The 26,956-nt window shown below is 41.4% G+C and overlaps 1 protein-coding gene across 1 annotated transcript in view; it reads right to left on the reverse strand.

The window, feature by feature from the left end:
• Window positions 1–26,956, reverse strand: part of man2a2 (mannosidase, alpha, class 2A, member 2) — a 70,977-nt gene that overhangs the window by 38,706 nt on the left and 5,315 nt on the right. Inside the window, exons 2-7 of the mRNA XM_063071032.1 lie at window positions 17,977–18,231; window positions 13,506–13,650; window positions 11,363–11,534; window positions 9,824–9,951; window positions 3,981–4,154; window positions 2,684–2,870 (exon numbers count right to left, since the gene is read on the reverse strand). Coding sequence (XP_062927102.1) covers window positions 2,684–2,870; window positions 3,981–4,154; window positions 9,824–9,951; window positions 11,363–11,534; window positions 13,506–13,650; window positions 17,977–18,231 — 1,061 coding nt within the window. The remainder of the gene's footprint in view (window positions 1–2,683; window positions 2,871–3,980; window positions 4,155–9,823; window positions 9,952–11,362; window positions 11,535–13,505; window positions 13,651–17,976; window positions 18,232–26,956) is intronic.

Genomic DNA, 26,956 nt, shown 5'->3' on the forward strand with positions numbered 1-26,956 from the left:
CACTGCCATGTGAAAGCAGCGTCCATCATTAAGGACCCAAATATTCAAATCAGAATCAGGTTTAATATCATCAGCATACGCCATGAATATTGTTGTCTTTGCAGAAGCAGCACAATACATAATACGATTGGAAAGGAGGCAGAGGAGCCTTAGGTCCCACAGCACCAGGTTGATGAATCAGGCTCCTGAACCAGCATGGATAGCTTCACTCGCCTCAACATTGAAATGCTCACTACCAGTGGTCTCACTTTCAAGGACTCATGTCCTCAGTATTATTTATTTATTTCTGTATTGGCATAATTTGTCTTTTTCACATTGGCTGCTTGTCAGTTTGTGTGTAGTTTTTCATTAATTCTATTATACGTCTTTGTTTTACTGTAAATGCCTGCAAGAAGAAGAATCTCAGGGTAATATATGATGGGATATACATATTTAGATAATAAACTTACTTTGGACTTTGAGATTGTCACAGACTATATGGAACATAACATTGAAGCCAAATGACTAACACAAAAGATAGGTCGTAGTACAGGTAAACCCGGATCAGGCTGACCTCTGCATTGTTTATCGATTTCAACTTGGAAAGTAGAGCTTTATCCTTGGTTTCAATGACCTGGTGTAGCATTAAGTGGATAGAAAGAGTTATGGGCATGTTTGGGTAATAAAGTAAAACCTTACTTAAAGATAATCTGATCACCATCAATTGAAAACACAATTTGAGCACTTCTGATTCTTTCCCCCTGAAGCCACTGGCACAATAGTGGAAGAACATGACTGATATGGATCAGGAGGTCACACGGCAAGAGTAGGCAAGTCATCCTTTGCTGGATAAAGAACACGGGCCACCCATCATAGTACGGTCCACCTGACCCCAAATAAACTGACATGAAGATCAGATACAGATTCATTAATTTATCACATGTACACTGAAACATATAGTGAAATGTGCTGTTTGCATTTAACACAACCCAAGGATGTGCTGGGGGCAGCCCACAAGTGTCACCACACATCCCGACACCAACATAGCATGTCACCATGTTCCGCAGAACAACATGGTCACTTCTGTCTCTTTCACACACACACACACTTCTAAAACCAACTGGCTGCACTTAGTGTGTCCTATTAAAGAGGTGAATACTTATTTTGTTTTATATTTGTAATTAATTTAGATCACTTTGTAGAGATCTGTTTTCAGTATGACATGAAAGAGTCTTTTTCTGTTGATCAGTGTCAGAAGAAAACCAAATTAAATCCACTGTGATTCAATGTTGTAAAACAATAAAACATGAAAACTTCTGGGGGAGGGGAATATTTTTTATAGGCACTGTACAATCAATGTATATAAGCTAGCTTATGTTTTATAATCATTGCGTTTATAACTAAGCAGATAGCTTTTAACAAAAGGAGGACTTTTGCATTCAATATCAATCCTTCATAGCATCCAACCAGACCATGAACAGCTGCTTGGATATTTCCCACCACTCTCCCGGCTGCTAAGAACTCCTTTCAAAAAATTAATCGTGGGAGAGATAATCGGATATCACCAAACATTGGAGATCTTCAACAACAAAACACATTAAGAGATAGTACACAAACTGCACTGAAGTGGACAGGAAGGCTCTATAACAGGTAGACAAAGCTCCCCAACCCATCACCAACTCCAGCCTACCTGCCATCAAAGACATATATAGAGAAAAGTGCCGGGTAAAAAGCCAGCAATATCATGAAGGATACCGCACCCCCCCACCCCCCAACTCTGTTCATGGATTGTTTATCCCACTCCCATCAGGGAGGAGGTTATGTAGCATCCATGCCAGGACCACCAGATTCAACAACAGTTACTTTCCCCAAGCAGTAAGACTGATCAACACCTCCACCCACTAACCCACCCTATCACAACACCCACCACGACTGTCAGTCGCCTTATGTACAGACACTCCTGTGCCTAGCATCACCTTATGTACATACAATCAATGTATATAAGCAATCTTTTGTACTTATAGTTATTATGGTCTTTATCTTACTTAACAACTATATCATTATTCTTCACACTTTCGCACTGGAAATGACATTAAACAATCTTGAAACCATACTCTAAATCGAAAGGAATTAAGTCCTCCCACTGTGATGATTACGAGGTAGATACAGAAAGATTCTACAAAGTAATCCAAGTTAGAATTGATCATCGCAGCCATAACTGGAGAGAAAATACAAATGAAACAGACTGAAACACATAACTGGTGAGTAGGAATCCAGATTAAGCACGTTCTTTAGGGCAGCACAATCACTGCAGTGCTATCGATCATTGAATCAGTGTTCATTTCCTGCCGCTGTCTGTAAGAAGTTTGTATGTTCTCTGCGTGACAACATGGGTTTCCTCTGGGTTTTCCTGTTTCCTCCTATATTCCAAAGATTATGGTTAGGGTTAGTAAGCTGAGGACATGCTATGTTGATCCCAGAAGAGTGGTGACACTTGCGGGCTGCCTCAGCACAGTCCTCGGACTGCTGTTTGTTGCCGCAGAATGATGCATTTCAGAACATTCTGATGTATATGTGACAAATAAAGCTGATCTTAATTAATAAGCTAATCTTTACTCAAACAACAACTTTATCTGATGAGCAGCAAGAGAGAAGCCAGTAGACAATGACGGAACCCATGGCAGTCCATGAGATCAGCTCCTACCTCTCCGCCACATTGGCATCATTTATCACTTTAGGCGGGACTTTCCAAGGACAGCTGATGCGTCCTCCAGGGAGGCGCCTGAAGTCAAACTGGCAGCAGATTTTAGGGTCAGGCCCACAGGTGTGTGGAACATCATAACTGTAGAAAGGCATCAGGTGACAGAACATATCTGTGCTTGAATCAGTGTCTAGAGATAAAAATATGGCAGGGGAGAAGCAAAATGTTTATTTTAATTATAAGGTTGATTTTTGACAAATGCAAGAATTTATGTAATTTTTCCCACTCCCTCAATAAAATAAACTTGATAAAAAAAAAGACATTGGAATTCATCAATCAGCATCTGGAAGTGTCTCCCTTCTGAGAAAAGGAATTACTGCACATTTCTAACACTTGTGTCCCTCCCCCTTGGTCCAGTCCCTTCCCACTCACGTCCATGATGCCACCTCAACAGATTCCATTTATCTGGTCCCAACTGGTTCAAAGTTACCACAAACATATCATCTCTGTAAACCTCCATCCCACATCAGAGGGAGGCCCAACTATCCCCGCCAACTATGCTTTCCACCATAGGCACTTTCCACTATAGGCACATAGGACCTGCCTTTCACCTCTTTCCAAATGAAGTTGCACTTCTAACCTGATCTACTGTTCAAACTGACAAATACAGATTGGGTGACCCTTTTGCAGATAACCATGCATTTGGTCTGTAGGAGTGACGCACAGCTCCTGGCTGCCTGCCATTTTAGTTCTTCACCCTACTTCTGCTCTGACCTGTCTTTGAACTTCTTCACTGTTAAAACAAAGTCAAATGTAAGCTTGAAGAACAGTATCTAATGTTCTCTTGCAGCCTTTCAGACTTAATACCAAATTCTTCAACTTCAGGTAATTAACTTTTTTTTTTGCTAGATGTATTCAATTCTGGCAGAATTGCTATTTCCGCTGTCGTTACTTTGGCTTAGTTTCTGTTTTTTTTTCACTATAATGGTTGGGCCTATCCCACAGCCTTACCATTAACAAAATATCACACAAAGCAGCATAATGTGCTTCTAACTGCTATGTTAAGTCATATGGTCTCACACTGTTGGAGTTACTTCCTTCTCTTCTACTCATCCTTCTCTGCTACTAACACTAAACTGGTTCTCTCTTTCCCAATTCTGACAAAGGAATTGAGCCCTGAAACATCAACTGTTTCGCTTTCCACAGCTGCTGCCAAATTTTCTTCAACACTTTGCTTTATTCTAGTGTGTGAATTTATTTCCAGTTTATGAGATCTCTTTGCAGAGTTGCTCTCACTTACCCCAGGTCTGTCTCCACATGAACTCCAGGTTTTTGGTAGCTGCAAGGTGTTTTTTGATGGAGTAGTGTACTCTTTGGATGAGCATGCTGGTCAGGTTGGACCGTTTGAGCAGGTAGGGCATTGTTGAGCTGTGTCCGAAAGGGTCGATTGCCCATCCTGATTTTGGGATCACTCCTATGAATACAAAATGTAGGTGTCTACTCAAGAGTATATACATCAAACCAACCACAGGGTAGATATCATGTTCAAAAAACCCTAGACTATACAGAAACTAATAATAGTTAATTTCATGTCCATGAGATGCTACAATACCATAAGACACAGGAGCAGAATTAGGCCATTCAGCCGATTGAGTCTACTCCTCCATTCCATCATGGCTGATTTATTATCCTTCTGAACCACATTCTCTTGCCTTCTTCCCTTAACTTTTGATGCCTTGACTAATCAAGAATCTATCAACCTCCACCTAAAATATACTCAATGACTAGGCCTCCACAACTCTTTGTGGCAATGAATTCCACAGATTCACCAGCCTCTGGCTAAAGAAATTTCTCTTCAACTCTGTTCTAAATGGACATCCCTAAATTCTAAAGCTGTACCCTCTGGTCAAGATTCACTTATTATAGGAAATATCCTCTCCACATTCACTCTATCTCAGCCTTTCAATATTTGAGATTAGCCCTCATTCCTAAAATACCACTAACAAAGCTTTCAAAATCCCATATGAAATGAGCAAAGTCCAGTTTCAATCTATGGGAATGGTAGACTGGATTTCAAAATATATTTTAAAAATCGTTCTCCTCATTTGTGCCAACTCCCACCACCGTGAATGAGATCACTCCTCTGGTGTAAGTGGTACTAATAACTTTACCTACACTTGTTTACATTAACTATACAAATGAGTGAAGTTGAACAACTTGACTGTGTGCTTTCATAAGCTCCTAATCTAAACATGAAAAAACATTGATTAACATTCAGTACATCCCACTTACTGCCACAGTCAATCTTTACAACCATGGCTACTGGATATGGAAAGGCCATTCTCCCAGAAATAGCAATCTGGTAAAATCAGCTACTCAGTTTGCACAATGTTGATTGAGGAATAAATATTGTCCAGAACATTAGAGGTAAATCCCTGGTTCTTCTTTCAACCTGCTCAAAAGAACCCTTTGTGCTTAGATCAGAACAGAGCTGTGGTCTCAGCTTAAGATGCCATCTGAAAGACATGTCCAACAGTTACAAACAGGAGAACATCTTGTTTGTCTAACAGTTGACCACTGTGCCAAGACCTGCACTTAAAGGAAATCTTCGTTATCCAATGGGTCAGATAACTTTTAATCTCAGCCATGTTGTAAATACTCCAGCCTAATCTGCAAAGTTCCCACAGGGAAAGATAGGAACCAGGGAACACTTCAAAAAAAAATTACCCTGAACTGGCAACCCTTTACTTACATTCATAGGATAAGGAGGGCATCACTGATTGTGAAAGAAAATTATAAAGTTAAGATTAATTTTGAATTAAATGTTGTTCTCAAGCTTGACTAGCTAGATATCGTTCAAGACCTGGGTCACGAGGGTGACGGAAAAAGAGGCAGACGCTGCCTTGCTTGTGTGAGCCAACAATAGCCAGACATAGATCATGCCAGCAGTGAGGTACTGTTAACTTTTGCCCCAGATTGTCCAGCAAGTAGCAACAAGCTGCAGACACGTAATTTTGTGCATCGTGCGGAAATGTTGTGAACTTGCTGATACCGAACAAGTGCTTTGGAAATCACTGACCAAGTAAGTTTAGCTGTTGGCTATTGCCCAAAATTTACTGTACAAATCTAAGATGTAACCAAACACTGTCGGAGTCATAAAACAAATGGCTCCCTGTAATCACGTAATGAAAAGGGTTAACCGTATACCGAGGTCCGTGTCTTATTTCTGTTCCCTAACAGAGCAAAGTCTCTCGATAGTGATTGGTGACGAAATTATTCCAACGCTGATGAAACTCACACTTACTAAACAGACTTAATGGGCCGAATGGCCTAATTCTGCTCCTACGTCTATGCCTTGAGACAGTGGTAATGGTGGTTCTTCCCCAGCACCATCAGGTTTCTGAACGGTCCATGAACCCACAAGCACTACCTCGCTATTCCTCTTTTGCACTACTTATTATTTTATTGTAACTTACAGTAATTTTGCCTTGCACTGTACTGCTGTTGCAAAACAAATTTGATGACTTATATCAGTGATAATAAACATGATTGATCAAAGTTACAGGGAAGTAGTCACCCCAAAGTTGTAGGAGGCGAGTAGCTGGGTGACCGTCAGGAGAAATGGAAATAGGCAGTTAGAGCAGAGCACCCCTGTGGCCATTCCCCTCAAAAGCAAGTACACTGCTTTGGATTCTTTTGTGGGAGAATGCCACGGTGACCGGGTTACAGGCACCAAGCACGGGTCCGTGGTGCAGAGGGAAAGAGAAAGAAGGGAGCGGTAGTGATAGGGTACTCAATAGTGAGGGGAACAGACAGGAGATTCTGTGGACGTGAAAGGGACACCCGCATGGTATGTTGCCTCCCAGGTGCCAGGGTCAGGTATGTCCCAGATCGCGTCCACAACATTTTGGAGAGGGAGGGGAAGCAGCTAGATATCTTGGTACATATTGGTACCAATGACGTAGAAAGGAAAAGCAATGAGGTCCTGAAAAGAGAATTTAGAGAGCTGGGTAGAAAGCTGAGGAGCAAGACCTCCCAGGTAGTAATTTCTGGAATGCTGCCTGTGCCATGCACCAGTGAGGGTAGAAACAGGATGATTTGGCAGATAAATGCTTGGCTGAGAAGTTGGTGCAGGGGTCAGGGCTTCAGGTTCTTGGATAATTGGGATCTCTTCTGGGGGAAGTATGACCTGTTCTAAAGTGACGGGTTGCACCTGAACCTGAAGGAGACCAATATTCTCGCAGGCAGGTTTGTTAGAACTATTAGGGAGGGATTAAACTAACTTAGTGGGGGGAGGGGGGAACCAGAGTGAAGGGACTTAGGAAAAGATGGATGGTAAAAAAGTAAAGATAGCATGCAGTCAAATTGTCAGGAAGGGCAGGCAGGTGATGGGACTTAGTTGCAACCAACAGACTGAGTATCAAATCATTAGGGATGCAGAGTCAGAAAGGACAGCAATTATGGTACTCAAGGTGTTGTATCTAAATGCACATAGTATAAGAAATAAGGTGGATGATCCTGTTGCAATACTACAGATTGCCAGGTATGATGATGTGGCCATCACTGAATCATGACTGAAGGATGGTTGTAGTTGGGAGTGTCCAAAGTTACACGTTATATCAGTGGGATAAAGGTAGGCAGAGGAGGTGGTGTGGCTCTGCTGGTAAAGAATGGCATCAAATCAGTAGAAAGATGTGTCATAGGATTGGAAGATGTTGAATCCTTGTGGGTTGAGTTAAGAAACTGCAAGGATAAAACACGCTGATGGCAGTTATATACAGGCCTCCCAACAGTGGCTGGGAGGTGGACCACAGGTTACAACAGGAAATAGAAAAGGGGAGTCAAAAGGACAATGTTATGGCAGTCATGGGAGATTTTAACATATAGGTTGATTGGAAAAAACAGATTGATAATGGATCTCAAGACAGTGAGTTGGTGGAATGCCTCAGAGATTAACTTTTTAGAGCAGTTTGTCGTTGAGCCTACTAGGGATCAGCTATACTGGATTGGATATTATGTAATCAACTGGAGGCAATTTGGGAGCTTAAGGTAAAATAACCCTTAGGAACTAGTGATTACAATTGATTGTGTTCCACTTGAAATTTGAGAGGGAGAAAGTAAAATCTGATGTAGCAGTATTTCAGTGGAGTAAGGGAAATTACAGTGGCATAACAGAGGAGTTGGTCAGGGTAAATTGGAAGGAGCTGCTGGCAGGGATGTCAGCAGAGCAGCAATGGTGTCTGTTTCTGGGAAAAATGAGGAAGGTGCAGGACATGTGTATTCCAAAAATGAAGAAATACTCAAATGGTAAAATAGTAAAACCATGGCTGACAAGGGAAGTCGAAGCTATTGTAAAAGCAAAAGAAAGGGCATACAATGAAGCAAAAATTAGTGGGAAGATAAAGGATTGGGAAGTTTTTAAAAACCTACAGAGCAACTAAAAAAAATCATTAGAAGGGAAAAGATGAAATATGAAAGCAAGCTAGGAAATAATATCAAAGTGGATAGTAGAGTTTCTTCAGGTATGTTAAAAATAAAAGAGAAATGAGAGTGGATATAGGACCACTAGAAAATGAGGCAGGAGAAATAATAACTGGGAACAAGGAGATGGCTGATGAACTAAATGAGTATTTTGCATCAGTCTTCACTGTGGAAGACACTAGCAGTATGCCTGATGTTGTAGTGTGTGAAGGAGGAGAAATGAGTGTAGTTACTGTTACAAGAGAGAAGGTGCTCAGAAAACTGAAAAACCTAAAGGTACATAAGTCACCCCGACCAGAGGAACTGCACCCTAGGGTTCTGAAAGAGGTAGCGTTAGAGTTTGTGGTGTCATTAGAAATGATCTTTCAAAAATCATTGGACTTTGGCATGGTGACAGAGGGCTGAAGAATTACAAATGTTACCCCACTCTAAGAAAGGAGGAAGGCAGTAGAAAGGAAATTATGGAAAAGTTAGCCTGACCTGAAGGCAAATGCCATGTTAGCATTCATTTCAAGAGGTCTAGAATACAGCAGCAAAGAATGCTGAGGCTTTAAAAGGCCCTTAGGTATTGCAGAGGAGGTTCACAAGGATTATTCCAGGAATGAAAAGGTTATCATACAAGGAATGTTTGATTGCTCTGGGTCTGTACTCGCTGGAATTCAGAAGGATGAGGGGCAATCTCATTGAAACCTTTTGAATGTTGAAAGGCCTAGACAGAGTAGATGTGGAAAGGATGTTTCCCATGGTGGGAGAGTCTAGGACAAGAGGGCACAGCCTCAGGATAGAGGGGCCCTCTATCAGAACAGATATGCGGAGAAATTTCTTTAACCAAAGGGTGGTGAATTTGTAGAATTTGTTGCCACATGCAGCTGTGGAGGCCAGGTCGTTGGGTGCATTTAAGGCAAAGATTGATAGTTCTTGATTGGATATGGTTTCAAAGGATACAGTCTATGATGCTCCCATAATACTGCTGGATAGGGAGTACTAGGAATTCACAACCTCAATAAAGGACTGTAATGCTTTGCAAAGTCAGACTATCTGTGACTTAAGAGAGGAACCTGGAGAGAGTAGAATTTAACATAAGCTTTCTATCCTTGTCCCTTTTGGTGGGAGAGATTACAGACCTGGGAGATGTTGCCAAATCAGGCTTGTGAGTAATTACAGTGTATTTTGTAGATGGTATATTGTATCCATGAGGAGATGAGAGTGGAAATGAATATTTCACATAGAGCTTGGGAAACTAAACAGAGAAAACTTTTCATTCAGACAAAAAGATTATTGTCTCATCTTCCAAAGATATGAGGGGTAATTATCAAGGTGATCAAATGTTGTTTTGACTAGCAGGGAATATTACACCGCTTCCAACCCTCGCAGCCTGTGCCCTAGAATGCTTAATGAGACATGTAGACGGAGATATAGTTTGTGATTAACATGTCCTTGATGTAACAGTTTAGAAAGAACTATACTCTGTATCTCACCTGTGATGGCACCTGAGGAGAGTGTGCTTCACTATTGTGAATGGAAAATACTTTTTCATAAACAGTTCTGTAATTAACAACAGGGTCAACATTCGGTACTTCAACAAGAAAAAAAATACTCGGCATCGCATAATCCTCAGATCCTTAAGGTACATCAACATGGTTTGTCAACGTAGATAATTACCAATATTTTTCACCAGCCACTGATGTCCTTCGATTAGCTGATCAATCATTGCAAAATAATGGGAGTTAGCTTCATCTGTCATTACCCAGCCTCCAGTCACAAACTCCAACTGACCATTAGCTGCCAGCCTGATAACCAAAACAAACATCAAGGAAAATGGTAATTAATCACAAATTTACCCAAAATTAATAAAACAAAAGATGCACAAGAGACCCTCCACCACATCATTCTGGGCAACTTCTGCCATCTTCAATGAGATTCCAACACCAAACATACCTTTACCTCCACCCTCCGCTTTCCGCAGTGATCCTTCCCTCCGCGATTCCCTTGTCCATTCACCCCTCCCCACTAATCTCCCTCCTAGCACGTATCCCTGCAAGCGACAGAAATGCTACACCATCTCACTCACCTCTTCCCTCAGCTCCATTCAGGGCCCCAAACAGTCGTTCCAGGTGAGGTAACAATTCACCTGTGAATTTGTTGGGGGTCGTCTACTATATCCGGTGCTCCCGATGCAGCCTCCTCTACATTGGTGAGACCCGGCGTAAATTGGGAACTACTTTGTCAAGCACCTCCATTCCATCTGCAAATAGCAAAATCTCCCCGTGACCAACCATTTTAATTTCTATACCCATTTCCATTCCGACATGTCGGTCCATGGCCTCCTCTTCTGCCATGATGAGGCCACTCTCAGATTGGAGGAGCAACACCTCATATTGCACCTGGGTTGCCTCCAACCTGATGGCATGAACATTGATTTTGCCTTCCAGTATTTTTTTTCTCCTTCCCCTTTCCTCGATTCCCCACTCTGGCTTCTTAGCTCTTCTCCTTACTTGCTTATAAACTCCCCCGGTATCCCTCCTCCCATGGTCCACTCTATCAGATTCCTTCTTCTCCAGCCCTTTACCTTTTCCACCCATTATCTCGCAGCTTCTTACTTCATTTCCCCCTCCCCCACCCACCTGGCTTGACCCATCACCTTCCAGCTTGTCCTCCTTCCCCTCTCCCCACCTTTTCATTCTGGCATTTTCCCCCTTCCTTTCTGGTCCTGAAGAAGGGACTCGGCCCAAAACATCGACTGTCTATTCATTTCCATAGATGCTGCCTGACCTGCTGAGTTTCTCCAGCATTTTCTGTGTATTGCTCTGGATTTTCGACATCTGCAGAACCTCTTGTGTTTATAAGTGACTGATGCGTCTTTATAATAAAATTAATTTACCACAGAAAACAGCATCAACAACTGATAATTGATTCTGCTGAATAAATTCTGGCAGTAAATGATTCCCGGCAGAGAAGCAATTGGCAGTTGTTTGAGGTGAGGATATACTGACTAGTCTTTAGCTACCTTGGTCACAATGACTATGTGCAGAGTGAGATGTCAGAAAGGCTGACCCACACAGTCTGTGTAGATCAACAGTGTGCTTTGATTTGATGACCAACTGCAGCACGAAGGGACAATTGGGACCGGGATTAAGAACCCTACACCTTATCCAACACTAGACAACATTTTCACAAGAGAAAATTTATGTTCCTACATACCGGCGGACCGCTGCCCTCTTCTGAGTGTCAATGTTGTCCCACCACTTGGAGAAAAAGGAGATCTCTGCCCAAATAAAGCGGCGTTTTGGGTCGTCCTGGAGCTTCGGCAGCATGTTGTTCAGGATGTGCTGTGTCTGGTCAAAGTAATACTTGTCAAAAGTCTTAATCCACCCTGTAGAACAGAATCAGATTACAACTGAGGGGGTTCCAATGTGTTGTATATTTTAAACACACCTCTCAGAATCAACTAGAAGTACTTCACATCAGAAATGTGGGTTCAATTGCAACACTTACAAGAAGTTTGGATGGGTGGAGAACAAAGGACTATGGTCCAGGTGAGGGTAGATGGGACTTGCAGAATAACAGTTTGCATGGGCTAAATGGGCAGAAGTGCCCATTTCTGTGCTGAGTACCCTATTACTCTATAATGCAGCCCTGTAGGTATGGGAATATCACACAAACAGCAATTTGATAAACAAAAGAAATCGACTGGGCTGATTTACATTGATGTCACAGCCTTCTCATCACAACCCCGCAATTATTAATGCCCAGCAGAACCAATAAGGTGGAAGTGTCTCCACTACACATCTTTTCTGAAATAAGACAGTTTAGTCATTCCCTCAATATTACACCAATGTACAATAAAAATGAGATAATCGCTTCTCTCATATTTGGAAATCCTGCTGCGTTGACATATGGAGTGTAATCTGCGGGATTGAAGTACAAGGAGGTTATGTGGCTGAGGCCAATATCCAGAATCCAGGCTGGATGTATGGCCAAGAGCCAAAGTCAGAAATGTAGGTAGGTTTGCACTCAAAGCTGGGACCTGAAGTGGTTCTACATTTCAGCTGGCTTTGACAAGGTGAAATACACAAGCTGAAACTCAGTGATTTCCATTTCAGTTTAAAGTCAGCAAGTTATTTGGAGAAATACACACAAAAAGTGCTGGTGAACGCAGCAGGCCAAGCAGCATCTATAGGAAGAGGTACAGTCAAGGAAATTTATTTGGAGAATTTATTATATTGCTGTACAAGCTGTTAAAAAAGGAGTTTTGTGGTATTAATGGGAGCGACATCATGGGAGCATTATTATCCTACAATAGTCCAAGAAACCTGCAAGTCACACATCCAAATATTAAGGATGTTGGATTATTGGAATTCAACTACACCAACCAAGATTGTGTATAAGCTCTTGACTGGAGCTAGAATCCCAATTATTGATGTCAGAAAATGAAATTCAGGGCTGTATATGGTGACATATATGCATTTTGTTAATAAAATTTACTGTGAACTTTGAACTTCAAGATGCAGTTGAAGAAAAACCCCAATCTCCTTGTGGGCATTCTTAGCAGTTCAACAAAGCTAAAAGTCGAGCAGATCTAAAAAGAACGAATTTCCACAGATGTACAGAGGAAATTTACAAGTCCACTGTAGTTGTAGCCACGGTCTAAATATTTAGGAATCACGTCAAGGATGGAACCAATTGAGAGGCCTTCCATTGGTTGGAGTCAACTATAGATGATGCATCCAAGCTGTCAAGCCAGGGTAGTACAATATGGAGGGTAAGCTGTTGCCCTGTAGCAGGCTCCCCCTCGCCACGCAGTTGATGAAATCCAAAGGAACAGAGACCAGTGTCACCAGCACCAGTCAGTGTTGGCAGTCAACGTAGGACTGCCTCGGGACTCATCTCTGGATTTTTTCTTCAGGGCTTATTCCCAAAGCCTTCCCCGTGAGTGGGTATGGCTACAAGGCAGCAAGGGTTTGAGATTAGAGTTTTCCTTCTCCTAGATGAGCTGCCAACCATGGCTGACAAGCCCCATCTGCCCGGAGTGACTGGCATTAAAGCGCCAATAACCCGCCTTTGCCCTTTCTCTTGTTAGTAGAAACAGTTCCGCCAGGTTTAGTAGCTCAACCAGACGTGAAAACCAGAAGCTGAACTTAATTGTCAGAGGCTATCTGAGGCACATCTAATAGGTAGTATGAGCTTAGAGCTTATACCCACTACCCCAGGCTATGATAACCTTGACGCTGGCCAAAATCACACCGTTTTCATAAAGCCATTAGTAATTTTATAAACTATAGTAACATGCTTAAAAAACCTTGTTATTTAAGGTGACTCAGGAAAATCAATGCATTCCTCTCACCTGGATCATTGTGGGAATGGGGCACCACAAACACCTGTAATGGTTCACTGTCCCACTCCTGCTGATCATAGGTGATCTCGAAGCCCTGCTTCCAAGCACCACCATCCACATTGTCAAACTTCAGGAACGAATAAATATCCAGCATCTATCAGAGCAAAGAAAACAGGCATGTACCAAGACCACAACACAACTTGAAGTTACTAAATCAACAGGGAGCAACTGGTCAGTGACCCAGGAAGTCACAAAAACATGGTGGAGAACAAGGGGTTGAGTGTCCCAAACTCTCAGACACAACCCAGGTGATGACAGGCATCAGTATCCGTGGCCCAAGGGTGCTGTAAGATTGGAACCTGATTAAAAGCTTTAATACGAAATATCAACACTGTTAGATTGGGGTATGGAATTGTTATTTTTCTTGTAGTTTAACTTTCCTATGCTTGCTTGTAATTTTATATAATCATCTATGTACATGTCATTATTCGGGGAATTTTCCAATAATGATAGTGCAGTTGCTTCTGTATGTTTCCGGAAACTTCTTAGTTTTCAGTAGCCAGTGTCATAACACTTGAATCTGGCCATTTTATACAGTAGGTTAATTGTTATCACTGGAATTTTTGGTTATCTCTAGTCTAAATACGAGGTGACATGACTACTTTTTCCCATTTGTCTTTCTTTCTTTGTTCATGTAACATAATAAAATTGCTAGCAATAAATTTTAGGTCTCATTCTTTACAATCCATTGAGTCAGACAGCTAGGAGTAGAGCTATTTTCTCCAAATCCGTGGAAATTTAGAAGCCCCAGTACATCTTATTTAGTTATTATAAATTTTTATTTAGGGGCACAGTACAGAATAGGTCCTCCCAGCCCGCGCTGTCCAGTAACCCATTGATTTAAATCTAACCTCATCACAGGACAACAACTGATACATCTTTGGACGGTGGGATGAAACTTGAGTGAACCCACGTATTCCACGGGGAGGACATACAAACTCCTTACAGAGGGTGCTGGGAACAAACTCCGAACTCTGAGCTGCACTAAATGCTACACTAGTGGGACAAATTTTTTTTTTATAGGCATCCGTTAGTCTCATGAGACCATGGATTTGTGCCTTGAAAGGTTTCCAGGGTGCAGGCCTGGGCAAGGTTGTATGGAAGACCAGCAGTTGCCCATGCTGCAAGTCTCCTCTTTCCACGCCACCGACGTTGTCCAAGGGAAGGGTATTAGGACCCATACAGCTTGGCACCAGTGTCATCACAGAGCAATGTGTGATTAAGTGCCTTGCTCAAGGACACACACGCTGCCTCAGCCAAGACTGAAACTAGTGACTTTCCGATCACTAGATGAACGCCTTAACAACTTGGCCACATGCCACGTGGGACAAATTTACATCTGGTGAATTTGCATTGATTGCAATTATATCAGATATCATGTTTCAATTTATTCTTTAAATATAACAAGACAACACTTCAATAAATCTAGATGAGTTCCAATGTACATGATTTAATGAACTGAAATTTAATCTCACAAAACCTGTTCCCTTGGCAAAGAGAAGATACTCAAGGTTCAGAATATTAAATGATATACAAAACCAGGAGCAGGAGTAGGACATTCAGCCCCTCAAGCCCAATAGCATCATAGCTGATCTTCTACCTCAGACAGTTTTTGTGCCTGTTTGTATTCCCTTCGGTTCTTTTAACATCCAGAAACGTATTGATCTCTGCATAGAATGCAAGCAGTGATTAAGCCACCACAGCCTCCCTACATTTCCTACCCTTTGAGTAACAGATTTCTCCTTATTTCATCCTGAAAAGCCCAGCTCTTATTTGTGACTACCCAGTCAGGATAAAGGGCCTCAGCCCCAAGCGCCGACTGTTCATTCTTCACCATAGATGCTGCCTGACCTGCTGAGTTCCTCCAGCATTTTGTATCTGTTATTCTGGACTTCCAGCATCTGCAGACTCTTACCACCCCTGAACTTTACATTTTTTTTTATGCTAGTGTTAGATTAGAGTGTAGAATTATTTTAACTTTCTTATGCTGGCTTGTATTTTCATATAATCACCTACATGTAATTGTTCAGTGAATTTCCCAGGAAATATGGTAGAGTTGTTTGTATTTTTCTAGAAACTTCTTAGTTTCCTGTAGTAGGTGTCACATTATTTGAACTGGCTATTTTAAAGGTTAATGATTATCACTGGAATTTGTTATCTCTGGTTTTCCTTGGTGTTTTCTTTGTTCTCTCAGCTTCTCCTTGTTCGCTTTCTGCTCTTGTAACAGTTAATAAAACAATCGTAAGCAATAAGTTTTATTTATATAAGCCTTTTTGGGATGACTGGACAGTGCAACTTGAAGAGCCTATTCCACGCTCTATTTCAATATATAAATGCAAATATTAAACAATCTCTTTGTCCCCCTACCTTCAGGCAGGAGGTACCGTAGCATTAGGGCAAGAACTGTTAGAATAGGAAACAGCTTCTTCCCCAGGCCGTAAGACCACTGAACCACCTGCTACTACCCCTGACTCAACATGTTTGAAGCACCAGTAGTGTTATATTGTTTACTTTTTAACTTGCACCTCGTTATTTGTTAAGTTATTTGTGGTAATACTACTTTGTGTGTTATGTGTGAGAGTTCCATGTACTGTGTTGTGTACCTCAGTCTGGAAAACCATTGTCCCATGTGGTGGTATACATGTGTATGGTTGAATGACAACAAACTGAACTTGATTCCCATTATGGCTGCTGTCCTTCTGAATGATCAAGGTCACAGAGTACAGAATTGCTTTATTGATCACAGAGCTTTTGTCTGCATTAACATATTTGCAGTTCAACCGTACACAAATCAACGGCTGAGGAACATTAGCCTGAAACTAATAAACACAAGATGGAAATCCAGAGCAACACACACAAAATGCTGGAGGAATTCCCCAAAACGGGCAGCACTTACACATAGAAATTAACATTTATGCAGCAGCTTTCAAAGTGCCCGGTGACTAATGCACAGGTTTTAGATTTGTGCCACTTAAGATTCAAGATTGTTTAATATTATTTCCAGTATACCTACATGTGTTGAAAGGAAAGAAATAACTGTCACTCTGGATCCGATGTAACACAGAAAAAAAAAATCACTAATAGTCAATCTATATACAGAATATAATCAATCTTACACATTTATATTTACTGTGTTTTTTATTTTTGTAAAGAACACAAACACAATAAATATAAATACACAAGATAAATTACTGTATATAGATTGACTATGTGTATATCGAGTGATGCTAGGTACAGGAGTGTCTGTACACAAGGTGACTGACAGGAAATTATAAAGCAGTGGTGGTTGGGGGTGTGGAGGGGTCGGTTAGTGGGTGAAGGGTTTGACCTGCCTCACTGCTTGGGGTTTGAGTCTGGTGGCCCTGACATGGATGCTACATAGCCTCTTCCTTGATGGGAATGGGACAACCAATCCATGAGCAGGTTGGTTGGAATCCTTCAATACATTGCTGGTGTAACGACCTGGGAAAGGTTTCCCTGCTGGTTTCTCTGCAGCGCAGTATTTGGGTTATGACTGGAGATAACTGGGGGCTTTGGAATGTGTGCTGGTCAATGAGGGGAGATGTTTTTCTTTCTTGTGTGCCCAAGCAAAGGTTTTGCGGTCTTTTGTTCGGCAGGAGAGAGAGAAGATGCCAGAACGGGAAATTGTAGTCTGCAGGACGGAATGGACTAGGAACGGGGTCAGGAGTCGACACCCGGGGGGGGAATTGATGGAGGACGAACAGACAGGAAAACAGTGAGCTCCAATGTGCACATTAGATTGTTTCATGAGAATGAGCCCTTTTTCTTTTTTGTTTCTTTACTAACCCTATAGTCAAATTAAGAATTATAAGGCTCAATCGTTTAATTGCTTATTGTACACTGTTTGTTATTTTGTAGTACTGATTTGTAACAGGGGAACACGTCATGCAGCATCCACCCAAACGAGATCTCTCAAGTTTGGCTGGGCTGGAGGCTGTCTTCCCCTAGATTAACGCGGTTGGCTGAACCGGAGGGTTAAACTGGTAATAGACAATACAACTGCAATAGTTCACAAAAATACCATTTTATTCTTTAAAACTTGCCATGAGGGCTTGACGTATGGTTTGAGAGGCAGACAGGCTGTTTTTTTATGTTTCATTTGCAAGGTAAGTCAGCACATACTGTACTGCACTCAAACATTTAGCCAAATTACATCACTAAATCCTTGAGTAAATTGATAGGGGGAGCAGAATAAAAGAGTTATCAAACTGGATTAAAACTGCAGTCACACTGAGGGCTGTTTAATCCAATTTTTTCTAACTTCCAATCAGAGTTTTTCAATCAGTCTTACAATCTCATCAACAAAGCTTTGGAAAAAAGACAAGTGTCGTTGATTCACAAGGATTAGAAACTGATGCAAGCCAGCAGAAATAAATAGCATTTGATCAAGTTTGCCTACCTGCAGGTCTGTTTTTTGTTCATTATTCCCAATAGCAGACTGACAGTCTTGTGGTAACACTGAGAGGAAGGTCTGTTGATTGTCTATTGGTAAAACCCAGGAGCTGTTTGCTTGGAAGGTGTTTGGGCCTGGATGTGCATCTGCATTCTCAGTGAGCTCCAGCACAGAGTCCTTGATGTGGCTGATGATTTGATGATTTTCCTCCAAAAGCTGCTCCAATTGCTCAATGCGATTTTGTAGCACCGAGATCTGATTCTATTTTGCAGAAACAAAAGAGAATGTGGGGGACATTACACTGTGGGTTCAGAGCTCAGCGAATTTCACTCCTTCTAATTTGTGTCATTTAGAATAGATGAAAAGATAAGCTGTACACTCATTTGACATGTGGTACTTGCCCTGAGAGCTTCAACAATCATTTCTTCAAGGTTACAGAATCAAGACATACTTCCAAATGCACATCATTTTCTGATAGGGAATGCAGAACTTGACACAAGCTGATGTGCACACCATCGAATGTCTAAACTTTGGTAAGAATCAGAATTATCACCGACACATGGCGTGGAATTAGTTGTTGTGTGACAGCAGCACTGTGCAAAGATATAAAAATCAAAAATCTGATAGCTGATGGGAAGAAACATCAGACCATTTTTTAACAAGCACTTCACCCTCATCAAGAAGGTACCACAGTGGGTTGTAACTGAAAAAACATCCTGGGAAAAGAATGGAGCAAATCCTTTTTCTGATCTGGCAGCTGAAATTTACAATAAAAGTTTAAATACAATCTGACTTGCTACTTACAAAAAAAATGTCCTTTTTTTCTCCCTCAAAAAAATTTTCCACCATCTCATTCCTTCCTGGTTTCATGAATACAACAAGGGTCTCAGATTCCACTTCCCCATGCTCATCAATAATTAGCATTGTGTTTTAGGAAAGTGTGAAGGCTTTAGGCAGGGTCCTGAAGAGAGTCACAAGGATGACCCACAAATGAGGGACTTCAACTACAGGGAAAACTACAGATGTGGGAGAAGGTACTACAGCCTTAGCTGTAGATCCTTAAGGGAAGTCTGAAAGCAATATTCAGAGTCTAGGAAAAGTCCAGACAAGACAAATAAAAAGAAAATAACGTTAAGAGTAGAAAGAAAAATTGAGAATGTGGCCATGCTATCTGTGGCAACACTTGCTGACTGCTCCCATCACTCCGTTAGGTTGTACTGGTTGTTAACACATTTCACTGTATGTTTCGATGGGCATGTGATACATAAATGAATCTGAATACGAAATATGCAAACACAAGGAAATCTGCAGATGCTGGAAATTCAGGCAACACACACAAAATGCTGGTGGAACGCAGCAGGCCAGACAGCATCCATAGGAAGAAGCACAGTCGACGTTTCAGGCCGAGACCCTTTGTCAGGACTAACTGAAAGAAGAGGTAGTTCTGAGGCGGGGTCTTGGCCTGAAACATCGACTGTGCTTCTTCCTATGGATGCTGTCTGGCCTGCTGCGTTCCACCAGCATTTTGTGTGTGTTGCCTGAATACGAAATAGATGATTTGAGCTTGAGATTGGCAAAGGAACCAAATAATATGAGAAGAAAGTCCTTTTCTTTGATGCATCAAGTTGTGATGATTTAGTACTCACTGATTGATAAAAGGTGGAGGCATTTTCAATCACAACTTTTACAGAAGTACTGGATAAACACCAGAGGGCTGAAGGGGATGAACTGGACTGAACAGGACTCAGCATTAAACTCACAATTCAGAGTTTGGGGCAAGATGGTAGCACAGGGGTTAGTCTAACTCTATTACAGCTCTGGTCGTCGGAGCTCAATGCAGCGTACTCTGTAATCAAGTTGATATGTTCTTTCCTGTGTGCACGTGGGTTTCTTTTGGGTGTTCTGATTTCCTCCCAGCAGCTAAAAATGTACCGCTTACAAATGGTCATTGTAAATTGTCCCGTGATCAGTGGGTTGCTGGGTGGTGCAGTTTGGAGGGTCTGTACCATGCTGTACCTCTAAACAAATGAGAACTATAAGCCTAATGGCCTTCTCCTATGCTTTAACAGCTTGATAACATTACATCAAGGCTCTCATCTTCTTTCTCTGAAAATAATATTGTCTATAAACATATCAACACATGAATGTGGTAAGATTGCCCTTGGATGACAGAGTGACCATACTCATTTGGTGATCCAATATAAGTTAGCAAAGTCAGTTAGGCAGATAAGATGGCCCTCGAGTGACAGTAAACACCTCTAATGACTTGGCTTCCATTCTGACACAGTCTGTGCGCAGCTTGCACATTCTCCTAGTGACCAGCTGACCTTGCTTGCCCCGGGAGCCCACATCCCAAGCAACTGCTGTGCTTTAAATGGCCGCTGTACCTTGCTCTTGGTGAAGGTCAGTCACAGGGGAACGGAGGGAATGGGAAGGAGGTGATGATGGACATGTGAAAAAGAACAGGTTACAAGGAAATAATTGGGGGAGTGTTCAGAGAGCTAGCATGGACTTAATGAGAAAAAAGAACAATAAAGAAAATAAACATTGCTTGTCAGAAGAAAGAAAAACCGGGAAGACTTGGCAATACACTGTCCACCTTCAATTAGAGGTGACTGAATGTAAATTATTTAGAAGGATCTAAAATTTAATTGATTGCCTGTTAGCAAGTCCAGCTGGATGTGACAACTCAATATTGTTTAATCAGTAATGTGTATAAACCACTTCAAGATCTTGACATTGATCAACAATTTATTCCAAGATATTAGAAATAAACAGCTTGTTTGGCAGCCACTTGGCAACAGACTACCACCATAGTGATGACCTTCAGCAGCTGCTCTGGAATGTGGAACAGCAGCTCCTAAAGTAGAAATATAAAATGGAAGGTGCACCATTAACCAGAGAACTACACAACTATATACTGCTGAGAAACAAACAACAGTAAGGCACAGAGAGGCATTCAATCGTCTGGTGAACAATTAAGGTACCCTTTGCTATTGCCACACCCCTGCAACATTGCCCTTGTTTCCTTCAAACCTGACTGATCCCTTCCCACGCTTGGTTTTATTTCTTTCCTCACTTGCTCCTTCAACTTAAAATACCTTTCCAAATCTACTTAGTAATGTCTCCAGAAGCACATTTGTTCCACGTTTCATTTCTGGAATTGCTGGATTCTCAACCAGTTACCTTGTTTTTATTAAACCCCTTCCAACTTTGAGTTCTTCACAAAGAAGGTGGCAAAACAAAATCAATCAAAAGTAAATCCGGAAACAGACTCAAAGTGGAACATTTGGCCGACCTAATGAGGATTAAGATTAAGATGCATCTTACGTCTGGATGCGAAATTAATCTGGACAGTGTTTAGACAATGGATTCGTAATATAGAGAGATGAGGCAATGTTTATGAAACATGAAAGATTTTCTTTGTTGTACTGTATTTTATTATAGCCTTCAATTAATAAATAAAATCAATGTGATTTTTCAATTTTCTTTCTAAATATTCCTAGTATACATATGACAAAAAAAAGTGCCACGCAGTTTCAGGCCATGTAAAAATTTCCTGCTCAGAGCACACTGCTGAAAAAAAAGAGGGAAAGTTGCTGCCCGCCCACCCAGCCTTCCCAACCTCCTCAGTAATAGCAATGTGCATCATGGGCCTTGAGTTTCACCTTAGCTGAACAGATAACTGTCAAACATAAGTCACACTTCACTAGGAACAATATGGCAGCATTAGATAATTCACAGAAATGGGCATGCCTGAAATGGAGGATGTAGGTACAAGGACAGATTGGACAGCTGCATTTGTATACAGCGAGAAGTGACCTTATGGAAGTTTATAGAGGTGCTTATAAAGTGACCTCACAGAGGAGATTATGATTAGATAGGGCAGCATTTTTTCGTTGGGTGAGGGAATCCTAAACTTGAGGGACGAGGTTCAAAGTGAGGAGAAGATTAAAGGGGATCCGAGAATCAAATATTTCCACATACGGGGCAGTGGGTAAATGGAACAAGCTGCTAGAGATGGTGAGACAGGCAGATACAATTAAACTTTTAAAATGTGCTTGTACAGGTGTCTGGATAGGAAAGCAAAGGCTTCAGTGATTCAGGCAAACGTTGATAAGACGAGCTGGGCAGAAGGACACGTTTCTTTGATGTATAGCTCAATGACTATATGAAAGCTATGCAGATAAGGTGGGCTGAATTACAAAATTTGATGCTATTTCACCTTACACACATTTAGATACCTGCACAACCAATCACTGAGTCAGTCACTATCAAAAATGACACAAGTCAAAAAAACCTTTCCTGGAACAAATCACTGAAATATTCTGCCCTTATATCCATGCTATCCAAAAAGAGTCTATTCTGATTAGATATTTTCCTGAGCTCTTGGTCCAAAGTAATACATACAAAATGCTGCAGGAACTTAGCAGGTCAGGCAGCATCTATAGAAAGAGATAAACAGTTGGGGTTGCTTGCCGAGACTGAAATTCTATTCCCCATTCTGGTTAATCTCCACCCCCCACCCCTTCTATTTCCCAAAACGTCGACTGTTTATTTCCCTCCATAGATCCGTAAATGCTGCCTGCCCTGCTGAATTCCTCCAGTATTTTGTATATGTTACTCTGGATTTCCAGCATCTGCAGAATCTTGTTCTTGGTCCAATGACTGGTTGATCTAGTTCTGCAAGAGGAAATCTCAAAGACGTGTGAACTAGTAGGTTAACTTGGACACTGTAAATTTCCCCTAGTGAATGGTTGAATCAGGGAATTGTGGTGGGGGGGGCGGGGGTAGGCTCTTGGGAATATGAGAATTAAAAATGAAATTAGTGTAAATGGGTGATTAGTGGCTAGTTCTGACTTCATGGACCAAAAGGCCTGGATTCTGTGATGTCAACTGCACACTTTGTAAACGTGATCAGGTTTTCTCCTTCCACCACCCTTTCAGAGACCCACTAGATCGGGGGTTGCCAACCTGGGATCCACAGACCCCTCAGATAATGGCAGAGGTCCACAGCATAAAAAGGGTTGGGAACCCCTGCACTAGATATTGAGAGAAATAAAATTTATCAAACTTCCTTCCATTAACCCATCCTTAAGGAGAGGGTCCATAGGTGGTTCACGAGAATGATCCCGGGAATGACTAAGTTAATATATGAGGAACATTTGATAGTTCTGGGCTTGTACTCACTGCAGTTTAGAAGAATGGGGGTGGGGGGGGGGAAGGAAATCTCATTGAAACCTATGGAATATTCAAAGGCTTAGATAGAGTGGATATGGAAAGAACATTTCCTATAGTTAGTGAGCCCAGAACCAGAGGATGGTGAATCTGTAGAATCCATTGCTACAGAAGGCTGTGGAGGCCGTGGGTATATATAAAGCAGAGGTTGATAGGTTCTTGATTAGTCAGGGAGTCAAAGTTTACAAGGAGAAGACAGGATAACAGGGTTGAGAGGGATAATAAATCAGCTGTGATAGAATAGTGGAGCAGAATTGATGGGCCAAAATGGAAAACGTTCTGCTTCTATATATTGTGGTCTTAATTATTGTCTGGTCTGCTAAGGAAAATAGGACCTTGCAGCTCTCACAGTATAGGGCTCTCATATTTTTGTTTGATACCATTAAATCTCCACTCCTTTGCAAGAGAAATCCGAAGAAGTCGATACTGATCATTGTCTTGTGAATTCAGCATGGTAGAGTAGCAGTTAGTAGAGTAGCAGGGGTCCCCAAACTTTTTTGCACCGCGGACCGGTTTAATATTGACAATATTCTTGTGGACCAGCCGACCGGGGGGGGGGGGGTTTGGGGGGGGGCGTTGTTCAAGTAGGGTGAAACTCACCTCAACATGTCTTTTACAGTTAGGGCTGCCAACTTTATCACTCCCAAATAATGGACAAAAGTAGCAGTCAAATCCCGGGACACTTGTGTTTACCCCAGGAAAGACTACCATGACCATGAAGCCTTGTGCGGGTACCTGTGTGTGCATGCGTGTACGTGCCAATTTTTTTCCACAAATCAGTTTTAGCTTAATCTTCCCGACAATACTGTACATACATTATTTTTTCTTTATGTAGGCTGTGTATTTATCATATCATTCCTGCTTTTACTATATGTTAGTGTTATTTTAGGTTTTATGTGTTATTTGGTAGGTTACTTTTTGGGTCTGGGAACTCTTAACAACTTTTCCCATATAAATTAATGGTAATTGCTTCTTTGCTTTACACCGTTTCGGCATAAAAGGTTTCGTAGGAATGCTCTACCTTAGTGGGGGAAATACGGGATAAGGGCGGTCCCGTATGGGACAAACCAATTTAGCCCAATATAAGGGATGTCCCGGCAAATACGGGACAGTTGGCAACCGTCTGTTCAAGTTCAACAGTGCGTGACAGGGAATGAGGAAAGGTGCAGCTGACTCGTATCGTTTCCTCGTGGCCCAGTAGTACATGCTTTGTCGCCCGGTGGTTGGGGACAGTTGGTGTAACGCTATTACAGCAGCATGAACAGAGTTCAATTCCTGCCATTCTTTGTACATTTTCCCCATGACTGTGTGACTTTCCTCCAGCTGCTCTCGTTTCCTCCCACATTGCGAAGAACTACTGTTTAGTGTGATAATTGGCCACATGGGTGTAATTGGACAGCGTGGGCTTGTTGGGCTCGAAGGGTCCGCTACTGTGCTGCATCTCTGCATAGAATAGATAGGTAGATAGATGAAATGAAGTAGCACATCATTTATCAGAAATGAATATTAGTCCTGTAGTGTTCTTCTCCAAAAACAGTTCAATCACTGGGCAGTTCATGAGGTAGGAGAACCATTAATTCAGCAAGTACAGTGCCTTTGAAAAATTACTCAGCCTCCACAACTATTTTCACATTTTACTGGCTCATTTTCTAAATTTTAAACATATTGAAGTAGGATTTTTTTGAGCTAATCTACAAAACATTGTGCATCATGTCAAATCAAAAGAAAACTTCCAAAACCTGTCAACAGTTTACCAAAAATTAAAAAAACAAAATTTAGAGGATGAAAAAGTATTCATCCGCTTTGTAATTACTCCACTAACTTTCCTCCGGTGCAATACTGTAGATTACCTTACCAACTTACCCAATTTGTTGATGTAGGAAATTGGAAGATCACCTGTTTTCAATAAATTCATAAGAATAAAAACCCCAGCTAATTAAAAAAGCAATCCTTGCCATAAAGACTTGCAAGAACCACTTAGAAGATACTGTAAAGATGTGGGGAAAAGATCTTGTGGTAGAATGAGACTAAAGTAGAACATTTTGGCCTCAACAGTAAGCGGTACATGTAGTGTAAATCCAACAGTGTGCATTAGGCAGGTAACACCATTCTTCTGTAAAGTCCGGTGGAGGAAGCATCATGCTATGGAGATGCCTTTCAGCAGCAGAGAATGGAATTCTGGCCAGGATTGATGGGAAGATGAATACTGCTAAATATATAGAGATCCTGTATAAAAACCTGCTACCAGCCTCTGCCAGAAAACTTAAACTGGGGAGGAAGCACAATGCCAGAGCAACCATGGACTGGCTTCAAATTAAGAAAATTGATGTCCTTGAGTGGCCCAGTCACAATCCTGACCTTAACCTGATCGAACATCTCTGGCAAGACCTCAAAATTGCTGTCCACCTCCATTCTCCAACTAATCTAGTACAGCGTGAGCAATTTTGCAAGAAGGAATGGGCAAATGTTGCTCCATCACATTATGCAAAGCTAATAGAGACTTCAGAAAGTCTACTGGCTATAACAGCTGAGAGAGGCAATTTTTCCATGTGTTTTTTTTTAGCTCCAAAGAAGCATGTGATTCACAAATATAAATTCTCAGTTAAATGTAATATTTATTTATGTGAACAAAGGGTTAGGGCCCGAATACTTTTACAAGGCAATACATTTGCCATTTTAGAAGCAGAATTTTTGTGGTTCTGCATTACACTCCTTCTGAGTTTAATTAATTGTGAAAGAGACCGCTGCAGAAGATGACGTTTACACAATAAATTCACAACATAGAACACAAGGGCAATCAAATGCTCAGGGTTGAATACAGCTTAATTATACGGGTTACAAAGGTCTTGATTCAATCCTTACTCTGAACTGGTGCAGAATAACTAACATCAATATTTCTTTTAAAAAGGCAACAACCTCTGGAAGCACCCTCCCCCCTTCAGTCAGCTCAAGCTCATGGTCATTTAAACCAGGTGTGGGAGAGACGCCAGTGAAATTATACCTTAGTCAGGGGCAGGCTTGGATAAAAACTCCCTGGGAGAAAGTGATAGTCAGAAAGCAGAGACTAATCATCCACCATTATAGTGCAATCGATATTAGACACTTTGTAAATAACATATTTGACAAGAATACATTTATAAATGGATCATGGATCAAGGAAACACAGAACATTTAAAGATTATCTGTAACAGGAGGCAGATCCATTGATTTGTTAATAATCATATTACTTTTGTTTCCTTACAGGTACATGGAACAATGCTCTACATAATGTGGAAAATGGGTTCAATCCTTGGGCTTTGCAATTAAGTATCACTCAGAGAGAAAATTGGTAAAAGAACTCAAAAGTTAAGTAATCAATGTCCCTGCCTAGCACTTCAAATTCAGATTTTAGATCCGATTCTCATTTATTTATCACATGTCCATTAAAACAGAGAAATTGTCATTTTGTATTAACAACCAACACACCCAAGGACGTGCAGGTGTTGCCACGCTTTCTAGTGCCAACATAGTGTGCCTATAATGTTCAGCAGGGTGACACCGAACAAACCAAGTGACAAAGCAACAGCAGAACAAACCTCATTCGTCCCACACACGCACACACAGTCCCCTAACCACAGGACAGGCTGTTTCTTGCTTCTGGCAGATTTGTCAATTTGCAGACACTAGCCCTTTGACTTTATTTAACAATTTAATTAACAATTAAATTAGGTGAAGACTTGTTAGGATGAGAAACAGCTTCTTCCCCCAG

The sequence above is a fragment of the Mobula hypostoma genome, chromosome 18, assembly GCF_963921235.1.
Source record: "Mobula hypostoma chromosome 18, sMobHyp1.1, whole genome shotgun sequence".
In the NCBI taxonomy this organism is placed as follows: Eukaryota; Metazoa; Chordata; class Chondrichthyes; order Myliobatiformes; family Myliobatidae; genus Mobula; species Mobula hypostoma.